General features: G+C 45.7%; 1 protein-coding gene across 1 annotated transcript in view; it reads left to right on the top strand.

The window, feature by feature from the left end:
* Window positions 1–9,820: 9,820 nt before the first annotated feature.
* Window positions 9,821–12,500, top strand: part of NKAIN3 (sodium/potassium transporting ATPase interacting 3) — a 575,178-nt gene continuing 572,498 nt past the window's right edge. The window contains exon 1 of the mRNA XM_057737552.1: window positions 9,821–9,946. Coding sequence (XP_057593535.1) covers window positions 9,893–9,946 — 54 coding nt within the window. The 5' untranslated portion in view covers window positions 9,821–9,892. The remainder of the gene's footprint in view (window positions 9,947–12,500) is intronic.

Genomic DNA, 12,500 nt, shown 5'->3' with positions numbered 1-12,500 from the left:
CGTGTGTAGTCATATTAGCATGGCTAAAAAGAGGCATAAAAAGTCACTGAGGCATCTTTTAAAAAATGGCCAACAATAACATCCTACATGCCCGATATGTAGGGAAAAAAGCCCTTGTAGATACATATGAAATAGTAATTATGCTATTTACTGTTAACCCCATCTCTGATTGCTAGACCATATGCATAATATAATTATTTTACCTTTAAATTATATTTCCTAATGACTTAGCGAGAATAAACTGATTGTTTAAGATTTGGTAATTTGGCCCATTTTAATACTATGTTGAAACAATGAATTCATGTTGAAAGAAGGAAATTGCACCACCTACATCCTATATAGGCTCATATAGCACTACTGCCCACATCGAAGCTGGAAAGGCCCAGCAGTACTCACTTCCAGGCTCCTTCTGGCCCCCAAGTCCCCCACTGCAGCAGGGCCCGTGTTCACCACCCCTTAAGAACTGCTGACAGTCTAACTGAAGCCATGTTCCCTGGCATGTGATTGAGGGCTGACAATAAAGGCTTAAGAGATGACCTATTCCATGGGCTTAATATTAGGTTTTTCTGTTGTTGAGAAGTAGACTAATTGTATAGTTTCAAATATGGCTGGCTGAGCCCCTTGGAGGTTTTTAAAATACAGATTTCTAGGCCCTACCCTGACTCATTATAAAAGAAGATCAGGGTGGGAAAATGAACTTTTGCTTTTGTAATGCTGTACAACCAAGGCTGCTAAAAAGCTCAGAGGCTTACACTTCTTTCTTGCTTACAGGTGTGCGAACGGGTTGCGGCTCAGCTGCTTTGAACAGACCCACCTTCACTTCTGCTCACACTCCACTGGTCAGAGCACGTCACGTGACCAAGTGCAAGGTCAATGAGGTTGGCAGGTATACCCTGCCCATGCGAACAGGGAGGAGGAATGACAGCTTGCGGGTTGGCACTGAGGTGTAACAAATTCTTCAGGGGATCCTTATGGAGTCAGTCCTGTGTGTGCTGGAGGGTCGCTGCTTTGGTGCCACTAGAGAATATAAGGGGAATAATGCGCTCCATTCTTTCAGTAACTCAGCAAGTACGTATCGTCACTAATATACACTGTTCAAAGACAGAAGATGTGATAGAGCTCATGTAATTCAATGATAGGGGATCATTAAGATGGAAAGGGAACAAGAGAAGGAAAATCTTATACAAATTGAGGATGGGGATGAGCTCATCAGGGAAGGCTTCTCAGAGGAGGCAACATCTGAGCTCAGCAACCATGATGGGTGAATGTTCTCTAGAGAAGGGAAGTGCAGGAAGGGGAGGGAGTATTCTAGTGGAGAGATGACAGGACAAAAGGGGGAATTCAGGAGCTGCATATTATATCTGGCAGAGAGTGCTGTGGGCGGTCTCCAAATCCTGCTTCTTTCTCCTGGTCCCAGAGCTAGATTACCTTTGTCAGCCTCCCTTGAACTTGGGTGTGGCCATGCGGCTGACTATTTGCCAAAGAACTAGCCCAGAAATGCTGTATTCCTTTCCAGGTCTGGTCCTTAAAAACCTTCCACGAGCAAACCTCCCGTCTCTCACTCTTTCCAATCAGCTGAACCGGAGGAGGGTGAAGCCAAAAGATGGAAGCAGCTGAGTCACTGGACTGTCACGTGGGGCGTCCTCCGCATCAACTAGGAACCTTTGTGTGAGGGAGAGAGAAAGTTTCACTGTGTAAAGCCACTAAGATTTAAGATTTGTTGGTTACAGCAGCTAATACTACTTGCCTTAATGAACAGAGATAACGTGTTTTACTGATGGTAAGCAATGGGTATGAGGCAGAAAAAGAGACTAACAGTCACTGACTAGCTGTGTCTGTTGCTTATTCTAGATACCTCTGTGGTTATTGTGAGAAGCAAGTGAGTTAAAAGAAACAATAACACCTTAGCACTATAAATCTGGGCAAAGTCTTAATGTTAACATGTACTGATGCTCAGTTGAAGGGGTGGTTCACTACAGAGATTGTCTGCCCAGAGTAATCATTTATAGGATGCATTTATGGTAGAAGAAGCATGACAGCGTGTCTTTCTGGTAGCTTTTTTATTTCTAATGGGCTTTGACGTGTATTCTCAAAGGTTCACGCTTAACTGTCGCTGAGATGGGCCTCTTTCTCCATCTTTCAACCTTGGACGTGCCTTTTCTCCAACGAGACTTAAGAAAGAAAACCCAACTCATTAATCAGTGTGTCATCACATGACTGGAATTAAGCAGTAAAGCCTCTGAGTTAAAGCGAGAGCAAGTTTCACAGGTATATTTTTCGGCTTCCATTTCAGAGTATGACACCATCTGGAAGTTGTTCTTTCTGCCAAGAGGAGTAGAGTCATAAAGGCTCACCTTTCCTCTTCAAAATGAGGGCTCACAGAGAAATGAGCTTTGCTAATTAGAGAAAGAAGCCCCTGCTGGAGGTGTAAGGGACTGGTGAGAAGCAAGTCGGAGGTAACCCTTGTCAGAAGCGACTTTTTATGAATGTAAGAGATGGTAACTTTATACTGAAAACAAATTTTGAGCTACACATAAGCAGAGACTGAGAATAATTGGCAGATAATTAGAATAAGAGTTTTGCTGCAAGGGCAAGAGTACTTCACGGGAGATCATCATTACACAGGGTAACTGGAAGTAGTCTGGGCAGAACCCATCAATGTTGGAAGAGCAATACAGATGTGAGCAAAACAGAGTCAGTTCTTGTAGTCACCGCTTGCTAAGCGTGACCCTAATCCCCACTGAGGAGGAAACAGGAAATTCATGTCAGCATCTCACTGTGTAAAATTTCTAGTATGCAGTATATTGTGATGTTTGAGTCAGTGGCCATGAACTGCAGGCAGTTCGGATCCTATGCTGTGGGTTAAGTCATTATCTGTTCATCTTTTTGTGATTTTTATAAAATCAATTTAAAGAATCACCTTAAGTTGTTTTTATGTATAAAAAATCAGGTTGACTCCTACTGATAACTTAGTCAAGATACTGGTGCCAAGAATGGAATACCAGGTGAGTGTCACCGTGTCTTGGTTTGGGCTTTTATGGAAACAGACTCTTAGATAAAAATTCAAATGCAAGTAGTTTGGGAGATGATCCCTAGAAACCACGGAAAAGGAGTGTGGACGTGAAACTGAGAAGGGGAAAGGCCAATAAAAAGTGGGTTAAGAAACAAATTACCCCTGAGGGCCACGGAAACTGGGCAAATGAGACACAATATGCGCCTCTGACTCATCTCCTCTGAGGGTCGAGGTGGCTGAAGTATTTACATTCCAACTTCTATCAGTCCAGCTTCCGGAGTCACTCCTGGGAGGTGGTAATTCTCCAGAGCCACAGCTGGCCCTGCATGGGAAATCCAGGCGCTGCTGGGAGGAACTGGACCCAGGTCCACTGATATGGTAAAGACAAAGGGATGTGGGTGGGACAGCGGAGCATCTGCTATGAACACCTGTTGGATGCCATCGTAACAAGGCTTTTTCTAGACTGGATGCGCTTCTTGGGAAAATTGCTTCTGTGCACTTCCCAATCTGTCCCAGCACCACTGATTTGGCTACACACCTGAGGATCTCAGGATTGATTATAACCAAGAATAGATTTCTGTGGCTTTTAATTTTTATTTTAATCAGCTTATTTTTATATGTGACATATTTAAAACTGAGCTCTGTTTACAACTGTATTGAAAAATCTGCCAGTTCCTCACCAGCACTCAGTATAAACGAAGTATGGAAAACATATCGGGCAAACCTAAGAGGTGAGAGGCCACTGTATGTCCTGTCCTGTGGTGAGCCCTAGCTCCTTCCTGTGAGACCACAGCCTTACTGAGGGCACATTGGGATCTAGTGGATGCAAACGGAATCTATGCCATTTGGCCTGGAATGCCACTTCTAATTTTCAAGACTGCCTCAGAATATCAGTGATTTTACAAAGGCAACTCATTTTCTCTCACTATCAGTTTCATTTTCTTATTTCCCCATTCGAAAAATAAAGGAAAATTATATGATTTTGCAGTCTTTAATGGTTTTTAAAAATTCTCTAATTTCTTGAATAAAAATGAATGGGAATAAGCAGCAGCAGGTTCACTGTAAATTGAAATCATTGTATCACTGATTTTAAAATTAAAACAAATATATATTTATGCACATTGGTATAATCTGGGGGGACTGTATGTACATATTATAATACCATGGATAAATAAAAAATCCATTCACAGATTACTGAAAAATAGCTTGCTTCATGTTAGCCTGAGCGAATGTACTTTATATTAGGTTTTACGTTTCTGATGGGCTACTGTTCAGTATTGCATATGCCTGCTGTTACATGTGTAGCATATTTTATATGACTGTTTCTTACTTTTAACTATTTATTCTTAAGTAATGTTAGGCTTACAAAAAAGGTGCCACAGTAAACTGCAGAGATCCCATATACCTTCCTTAATGTTAACTTCTCAAATAAGCATTATGTGATAATACAGGACTGAGTCTGGAACCAGAGAGATGTGAGTAAATCTACTGCAAAAGTTCATCATCGTGTAGAGATATTCTCTCCACAAATAGTGCTGGAATGGATAAAAAACTTTTTTTTAACATCCTTGGTATAAAAATGGGAGAAAAAAGAAAAAAATGTCTTTGCTTTCCTTTGAACACAATGTAATCTGATAGACAGATATCAACAGATAGCTAATACATACACACATACATACTTACACACACACACACACACACACAGAAAAACCGAGTTGGGAGTGTCAGGAGTCAGTGACCTTGTGTTACTGTTCTCTTTTTGCTTTCAGTTCTGCCACCTTCTCTCTTCCCTTGCTGGGGGTCTAACTAAGCCGCCAGGCAGAGGAGTCTAACCTGATCTTCTGGAATCTTGAGAAAAGCAGAGGGCGGGGGGAACAGATTTTAATGGTAGTAAGTGTTTGTGTCTCTGATACCAGGGCTCTGACATAGCAGGCGTGTAGTCGCATTTGTTGCATAGAAATCCCCAGGGGTTGCCAGCGGTTGACAATAAACTGCTGAGTGAGAAATGCTTGAACTCCTGGCGTCAGGAGGGGCAGCTCAGTGCACGATACTGGAAACACTCTACATGCATATCATTGCAATACTAATTATGATAACAGCAACTACAAGATCAGTGCTGTTAGACCACGAATGTGTGTGCTAGGTAAATATTAATTGAGGCTTAGTTTTTAACCCAAACAGAAATTTAATGAGATGGTGCTTGACCATCCCTTTCAAACTTTAAAACGAGTTATTACTAACAATTCTTGAAGCAAAATATTCCAAAGAAATTTCTTCATTCTTTCTCCTTCTGTAATTCTTGAATCTTCCAGTCTTTCCGGTGTCCTTGAAAACACTCTCATATCCCCTGTCCATCTGCCACTTCTTTCTCATCTTACCTCCTAATAAAACAGCCCTTTGGGAGGGGGTCACTTTTAAATTCTATGATGTAAAGTGCTTATAATAGCAAGAAGTATCTCACTTCTTAGGGAGTAAGGACATATTGAAATTATAACCACCATCTCTCCCATGTCCAACATTCTGGGACATTCATTGCTATGTGTAACAAGTGAATCAAATCTAACTGGAATTGATTGTGGCCTCAACAGGCAGTGGACAGCACACTAATGTATCACAGCCTTTACCACCGTGCTTCACATGCTCCACATGTAGGTCTCCGAGTTCTGCTCCAGTGAGAACCTTATCTTTGCTCCAACCGAGCAGCCATCCTGTCCTTACAACGTCTGTCAGATATTCATGAAGTTAAGCTAGTTGCAGGAGGATGTGTGGAGGATTTTAATTTTCTTGCTCCAGAAAGTTGCCAAGAAGGGACCCACCGTCAAGCAGGCGCCAGAGAAAAAAAACACATATTTAGTAGCACGTTTAGCAACTTTTCTCATCGGAGATAGAAGAACACTTGATCAGACTGCATACTATTTCATGCAAACAAAGATGTCAAACTGGGAAGCTTAAAAAAAAAAAGCAGTGAAATAATTAAAAGGGAACTTTAGTTCCTTCAAGCAGGTGTCTCAAATCCTAGTATTTGAAGTCCTGTGAAATCTAGAAATCTGCACTTCCAAGTCTGGTCTCTAGGGGTGCTCTCTTAACTCAGTTATCTTACTCTTGCTGTGCGGAGATAATTTGCTTCTCTCTCAACTTTAAGGGGGACAGGACTGGAGTTTCTCAAAAGGAATTTTACCAAGAAACTGAGAGAGAAAAAGATATAAGAAAGGAAAACATAGATTGGATGTCATTAGGGTATGTATGCATGTGTGTGTATGTACATGTTTAATACTTAACTGTATTCTACATACACGTGTGCACGTATATATTCAATACTGGGTGCGAAGTATTATGCTAAAAATGTGCACACGTTATCTTTTTTCATTCAACAAATATTGAGCTTAACTATTGCTATAAGCACTAGAGAAACGGCAGTGTTTTTGAGTGGGGGAGATGGGAAATTATAAACAAATCAATGTTTTGATTGAAAATAGGATAGACTGACTGGGGTGGTACATTAGGTGGCGTGGTCAGCAAAGGCCTCTATGGAATGTGACATGAAGTGAGGGAGCAAGACACCTGTAGGTGGAGGATGGAGAACAAATGTCAGGCGTAGTCCTGTGGGGCAAGTCATGCATCACGCCCACTTGACACAGGAAAACGAGGGCTCACGGGGAAGCAAAGTGACTTGCCTGAGATTCTACAATGAGGAAGTGACACAACCAACCATACATCACATTGGCCGTTCCTTAGATTATTATTTCTTCCTCAGTCAACATTTCCAAAATCCTCCCTAGGTGCCACCCTTGGCATTGCTCAGTCATTTTCTGCTCTCTTGTCCTTTCCGCTCCCCTCCCCAAGAGATAGGTAATTCCCTTACCCTCATAGGGAGAAAACTCAATGACAGCACTCAGTGCCAAGCGGGCTCTGCTTCACTGACCTCTGCTCTCCCTTCCCACCTCCAAGCCTTTGAGGCAGAGAGCGGGAGTACATCACTCAGCTCTGCAAACTTGGCAGCTAGGGTAGCCTTTGACATAATAAGCAATTAACAAAAGAAACAAGAAAGATTTGAGGGCAGCACTGAGGAAGAAAGGAAACAAAGAAGGAAGGGAGGAAGATTTTTACTTCATGATGCAATTCAGTTTAGAAAATGAGAATGAGAGACCGCAGAGACAAACAGGTAGCGTCACACTTTTTGACTTATTACTAGCACTGTGCTATCTCTGCGTCTTCCCTCTTCCTCTCTTTCAAAGCCAAATGCATCTTTTGGCTGTTTTTAACTGTACAAGGAAGAAACTCCAATCTGGATCTATCAATGGAGGAGGCAGTGGGAAAGGGAAAGGCACAGGAGGACCCTCCTGGTCCCCTGGAATCACACCGTGTGGGTGGCACTGACTCTGGAGGCAGGGTTAATGCAAATTACTGTGCCTACTTCCCAGAGGCGAGCAGTTAGCGCCAGTGCAGGTGTCACCCACATCCTAAGATTAAAAGGCAGTACGGTGGATGTGTAAATCAAGGAGCTCTTGAGATGACCTGGCTTTGAGTTCCTCTTCATCCATTAAATAGCCACGGGATGCCCTGTTCCCACTGCCACATCTTTGCACTGAGGATGCTCACAGCATGCATTTTATAGGCTGTTGTGAGGATTAAATAAATGAATATACATAAAGCTCTTAGCCTGGTGCCTGGCAAGGACCCAGTGCATCTTAGCTGCAAACTTGGTACTTCCTAGGAAATAAATAAAATGATGAAAAAAAAGGATATTGGGGTGAACATATGTAAATGTGGAGGGAAAGAAGGGCCATCATGTTTATTATCATCATTCATCACAATCCCTGACAGTGGAAAGGCTATGATCATTTCTGGAAGTTGTAGGTAGACTAGTTCTTGTGCTCTCCCTCTTCAGCTGCCTCCTCCAGCTTTCAGAGGGGTCAGTGGCCTGGAACTCTCTGCACTGTCCTTTCCTATATGCTAAATTACCTATTTATCAGTGTCTATTTTTTCCTATTGTTTTCATTCATCATGAATGGTGATGGTTATGTTTATTGTGCATAAAAGGAGTGTGCCCTCATAATCCTTGATTTCTGATGTCTTAAAGGTTAGATTAAAAAAAAAAAGGCTTCCACCTCTATTATTCCCCCTTCTCGAAGGCAATGGACAGAGGAGGAAACTAACAATGAATGTTCTTGATCCCTTCATTAACCCAGATCCTCAGGTTATTCCGTGTGTCCTTACTAGCATTTCAAAGACATCATGCAGCGATTTTCCTGGGAATTCTGTTTTAAGTTGTAAACATCAGTCCTGAAGTAACAGTTCAGAAAGAGCCAATTAATTTCAAAACAAATAAAAACAACTCCCTGCAATGCCTGAAGGAATGGCTTGAGCAGAGTTTCCCTGCCTGGAGTGAATTTTTTAAAAAGCAGAGATCTCTCTCCTTTACTCACTAACGCACCACTAGGGACCCAGGAGGGCCGCAGTGGGTTAGAACGGGGTTTCTGTGCCAGGTTCCGCAGAGCCTCTTTCGAGACGATGGTCCGGGAGGCTTGTTCCTGGTCTTTCAGGTGCGCAAGCTCCGCGCGTTGTTCCACCAGGTACAGCAAACGTGCCCATGAGATCTGACATTGAGCCTGAAGAAACTGAATTCCCCGCAGAACTCCTCGGCTCTAATCTATTAGGTGAGAGAGAGAGTGCAAAAGAGTCTCCTTGGGTTTCGTTGAGAGTTAGTCCTAGATCTAAACCATCCCGGACCAGGTCTCATTTGCAAGCCCCTTTCAAACAATTTAATTCTCTCTAGGAAGGAGTCACATTTATCCTCATCCTGAAAACAGTCTCCATTCCTAGAAAAAGCCACGCGTCCTCTCCTTTCACGCCTGGTGACAATTTCTAACAGCCTTTTAGGTCTCCCCTCCGCGGCGTCCCGCTCGATCCCCGCTCTCCCGGCCGGCGGGCGCATCTCTTCCCCGCCGCATCGCCTCTCGCCGATCCAACTCGGTCAACTTTCCCCCAGAGACTCCAGCAGGGGCGCCCTCCGGGCAGCCGGCCGCCGCGGCAGGGGCGACCCTGGCCCGGAGACCCCGGAGTCGCGCGCCCAGCGCAGGCCGGGCGGACCCGCCGGCGCTCGCAGCCCGCGGTCTCGGAGCTCGGCCTTCGCTCCGCCGCGCTCGCCCGCCCTCGGCTTCTCGCCTCCGCGCCCGTCTTCCAAGGGCACCCAGCCGTCTCAACTCCCACCCTCTCCACCTCCGAGGCATCTCAGCCAGACCCGGGCCCCTCCTTCGCACACGCCTCGACCACCTTCCCAACACCCAGCACAGCCCCCAGAGAGAAAGCCCCGCCCGGGGCGCCCCGGTTCCACCCGCCGCCGAGGGTCTCCAGCGCCAGCAGTCGCCCCGCTCACGCTCATTCATATTCATGTTCATTCTTTCTCTTCCGCGTCCTCCCTCTCCAAAGACTCCTAACAAGACAGGCCGATCCTCCCCTGGCACTCCCTTTCATTCATCCCCTCCGGCCACACACACACACGCACACACACACAGCCCACTCCACTTTTCAGACGCCCACCTCCTACACACTCCCCTCCCCTAAACAGACTTCCACCCACTCACCATCTGTAGCCTCCCTTCCGCCCCCGCCCCGCCCGGCTCCCCCTTCCCCAAGAAGCAGACCTGCACGGAGGGAGGCAGGGACCCCCGCCAGACGCTCGGGTCGTGCGCGCCGTACTGACCTCTGCCCGCCCGGGAAACTAACAAAGGCGGCGCGCGAGCCCGGCCCCGAGAGCGCCGAGCGGCGGCCGCGGGCCGGGCGAGCGCCGGGCGGGGGCTGCTCCGGAGTCGGCAGGCAGCGGCGCCGGACGACGCGGATCTCTGGCGGCGCGCGCCGCTCTCGGACGCCGCGGGCACCATGGGCTGCTGCACCGGGCGCTGCTCGCTCATCTGCCTCTGCGCGCTGCAGCTGGTGAGTTGCTGCCCCGGGACCGGCCTCCTCGGCTCCCTCTGCGGCTCCGCGGCTGCGGGCGCGGGGCGGGCGGCCGAGCCCGGCGCTCCCGCCGGCACCCCCCCTCCCCGCCGCTCCGCTCGCCCTGCCCTCCCGCCGCGGGCACTCACCGGGTCGCCCTGCCCTGCGGGGGGTGGGGCGCGGTCTCCCGGTGGCCCCGGGCGCGGGGGTGTACGCGCCCCAGCCGGGCGTCGCCACGAGGTCCGGGGGCTGCTGCCCGCGCGCCGGGGGAGTGAGCGACTTTCCTGCCCCTGGGTTGACCAGCTGGCTTTAGCACCTCCGCGTTCCCGCTGAAGTTTCACAGGGGCTTGTGGGCTCTTTCTTCTCGGGATGGTTTCCTGTAACGCTGTGGAATCAGAAGGTGCGTGGGAATGCCCAGGTCCGAGGAGACCCAGGCAGCTCCAAGTCAGTTAAGAGTGAGGCGATTCTTACCTTCTGCGGCTGAAAGGGGCTGGTTGAGAAGTCTTGGATCTCCACGAAGGAGGTCGCGCTGTGTTTTTAGACTGTTTCAGCCCCTGCCCTTCCAATTTCTCTTTAGATTTTGTTGAAATGTGGCGTGTTCAGACAGCGACAGACTGACAGCTGTCATCAGGGAGAGAAGGCGCCGTGGCTTGCCAGGGAGGGCATGGAATGGGAAATTGGGGACCAGAGTGGAACGTGAAAGGGTTTCAGTGTGGAGCGAATGCTTTTCTTGACACATGTCCTGTTGGGACCTAGACTGGCCCTGTGGTCTATTCCATGGTCACTTGAGGTCAAGGCCGCAGACCTTATGTGTGAAACTTTTGTGTGTGAGAGATTAATAGACAACTCCCTTTTATTACACTTCAGACAGACACTGTAGATGCTTGTGCCAAGCTTTCTTCCAAGTGTTGTTTTCTTAAAGTCACAAACATTAGCTAGCGTATTTTGACTAGCAAGAGGGAAAAGGATTTCAGTGAACTTGACTGAGTAATGTCAACCCTTGCAAGACTCGTTAACTGAGGGATAAAATAACGCTTTCTTTAATAGTTAGTTCTTGTACCCGTGAATGTTTTAAAAAGCTTCACTTTACTCTTGCCCTCCGTGTTTTACTCTCGCATTGAACTCTCACTTTAGAGGTGCTCTTCATTGTTTACATAATGTGCACGTAATTTATATATTTATAGATCTGATATCAGTGGCTACTTTTCTTTAAATCTATGGAGCAGTCCCTTCTGTCCTGTTAAATATTTTATAGATGTATTTTATAGCGTTTTCTCAAAAAGATAATTTGAAAATTCACTGGAACATGAATGTTTTCTTTCATTAAGGAAGGAAGGTCAGAGGATAATTTACACTTTGGTTATTAGAAGTGCACATGGTTTATAAGCTGAGAAAACAATACATGTTTAGTCAACCTTTGAATATGCAAAATTGCACAGGGACACACTGGATTGTATAATCTATAGTGGCATAATTCTTTCTGTTTTACATGGAAATGACATGGAAGGGTTTTTGATGCAGCAGATTTATCAATGCAGTTATGATTTCCGTAGTGGAGACTGTAATGCTTGTGATGATGCTGTGTTTGGTGTTTCATGTGTCAGCCTGGAGTGCCTCCGTTTTCCACATGCACCTTCTCAATTAATAGAAATGCAACTTAACTCTTCAAAGCTTATGTCAAAATTCCACCTTCTCTGTGAAGTCTTCCGTGATGCTCCAGGTGAAAACCAATCACTTCTTTTCCTTTAATTGCACAGTACGTTGCTTTTTCCTCTGTTAGAACACACTGCATCCTCTTACATTAAGTGATTTACAGGATACTAGACTGTAAGCAGCCTGCGGATAAGGATCAAACACTCTTCATCTTTTAAACCCTGCGAGGCCTGAGAAGCACTCGTATTAGGAGCTGAAACATGTAGCTGAATGGATGGTGGTAATTTACATTTGGGATCCATACCGGGTTTTTGCATCAACATTATTTTATTTTACCCCTAAAATTAGCCTCTGAGGAAAGCACCCATTTCGCTAGTTTGCAGATGAGGAAGCTGATGCTCGTAGAGTTAAAGAACTTCTTCAAATCAATAGGTTTTGGGTGGTAGAGACAACGGGGTGATGGTGACCACTTAGTAATTGGATCTCGGACAAAACAAATCATATATGTATATATTACATTAGTATATGATACATTATAAATATTATGTATATAAAGGATGTGTAGCAGTCACTTTGACAAATAATAAAATATGCAATATTCTCTATCGTAAATTCTACACAGCTGATTAATTCTGGCAGAATCTCTTTTGTTTGATGAATTTGACGAACCCTTGGTTCTGTAGTTCTGACATAAATACTGGTTAATATTTTTATTTCCTTTGAGGAGGAACAGGAAAGTGAAACAAGGAAGTCGGTATTGGAAATTCACTCCATGGAGGACATGATATTGGTTTGAAAACTCAAGAACTTCCCCAGGTGAATCCTAAACTGGCCCCCCATAGCCCGAGGACAAGGAGAGGCAGCAGAGGCAGGCAGCTTTGATTGGTAGGCGGCAGGTTTA

Source organism: Hippopotamus amphibius, chromosome 5 (assembly GCF_030028045.1).
Source record: "Hippopotamus amphibius kiboko isolate mHipAmp2 chromosome 5, mHipAmp2.hap2, whole genome shotgun sequence".
NCBI classification, from domain to species: domain Eukaryota; kingdom Metazoa; phylum Chordata; class Mammalia; order Artiodactyla; family Hippopotamidae; genus Hippopotamus; species Hippopotamus amphibius.
This window is presented reverse-complemented; position numbering and strand designations above follow the sequence as displayed.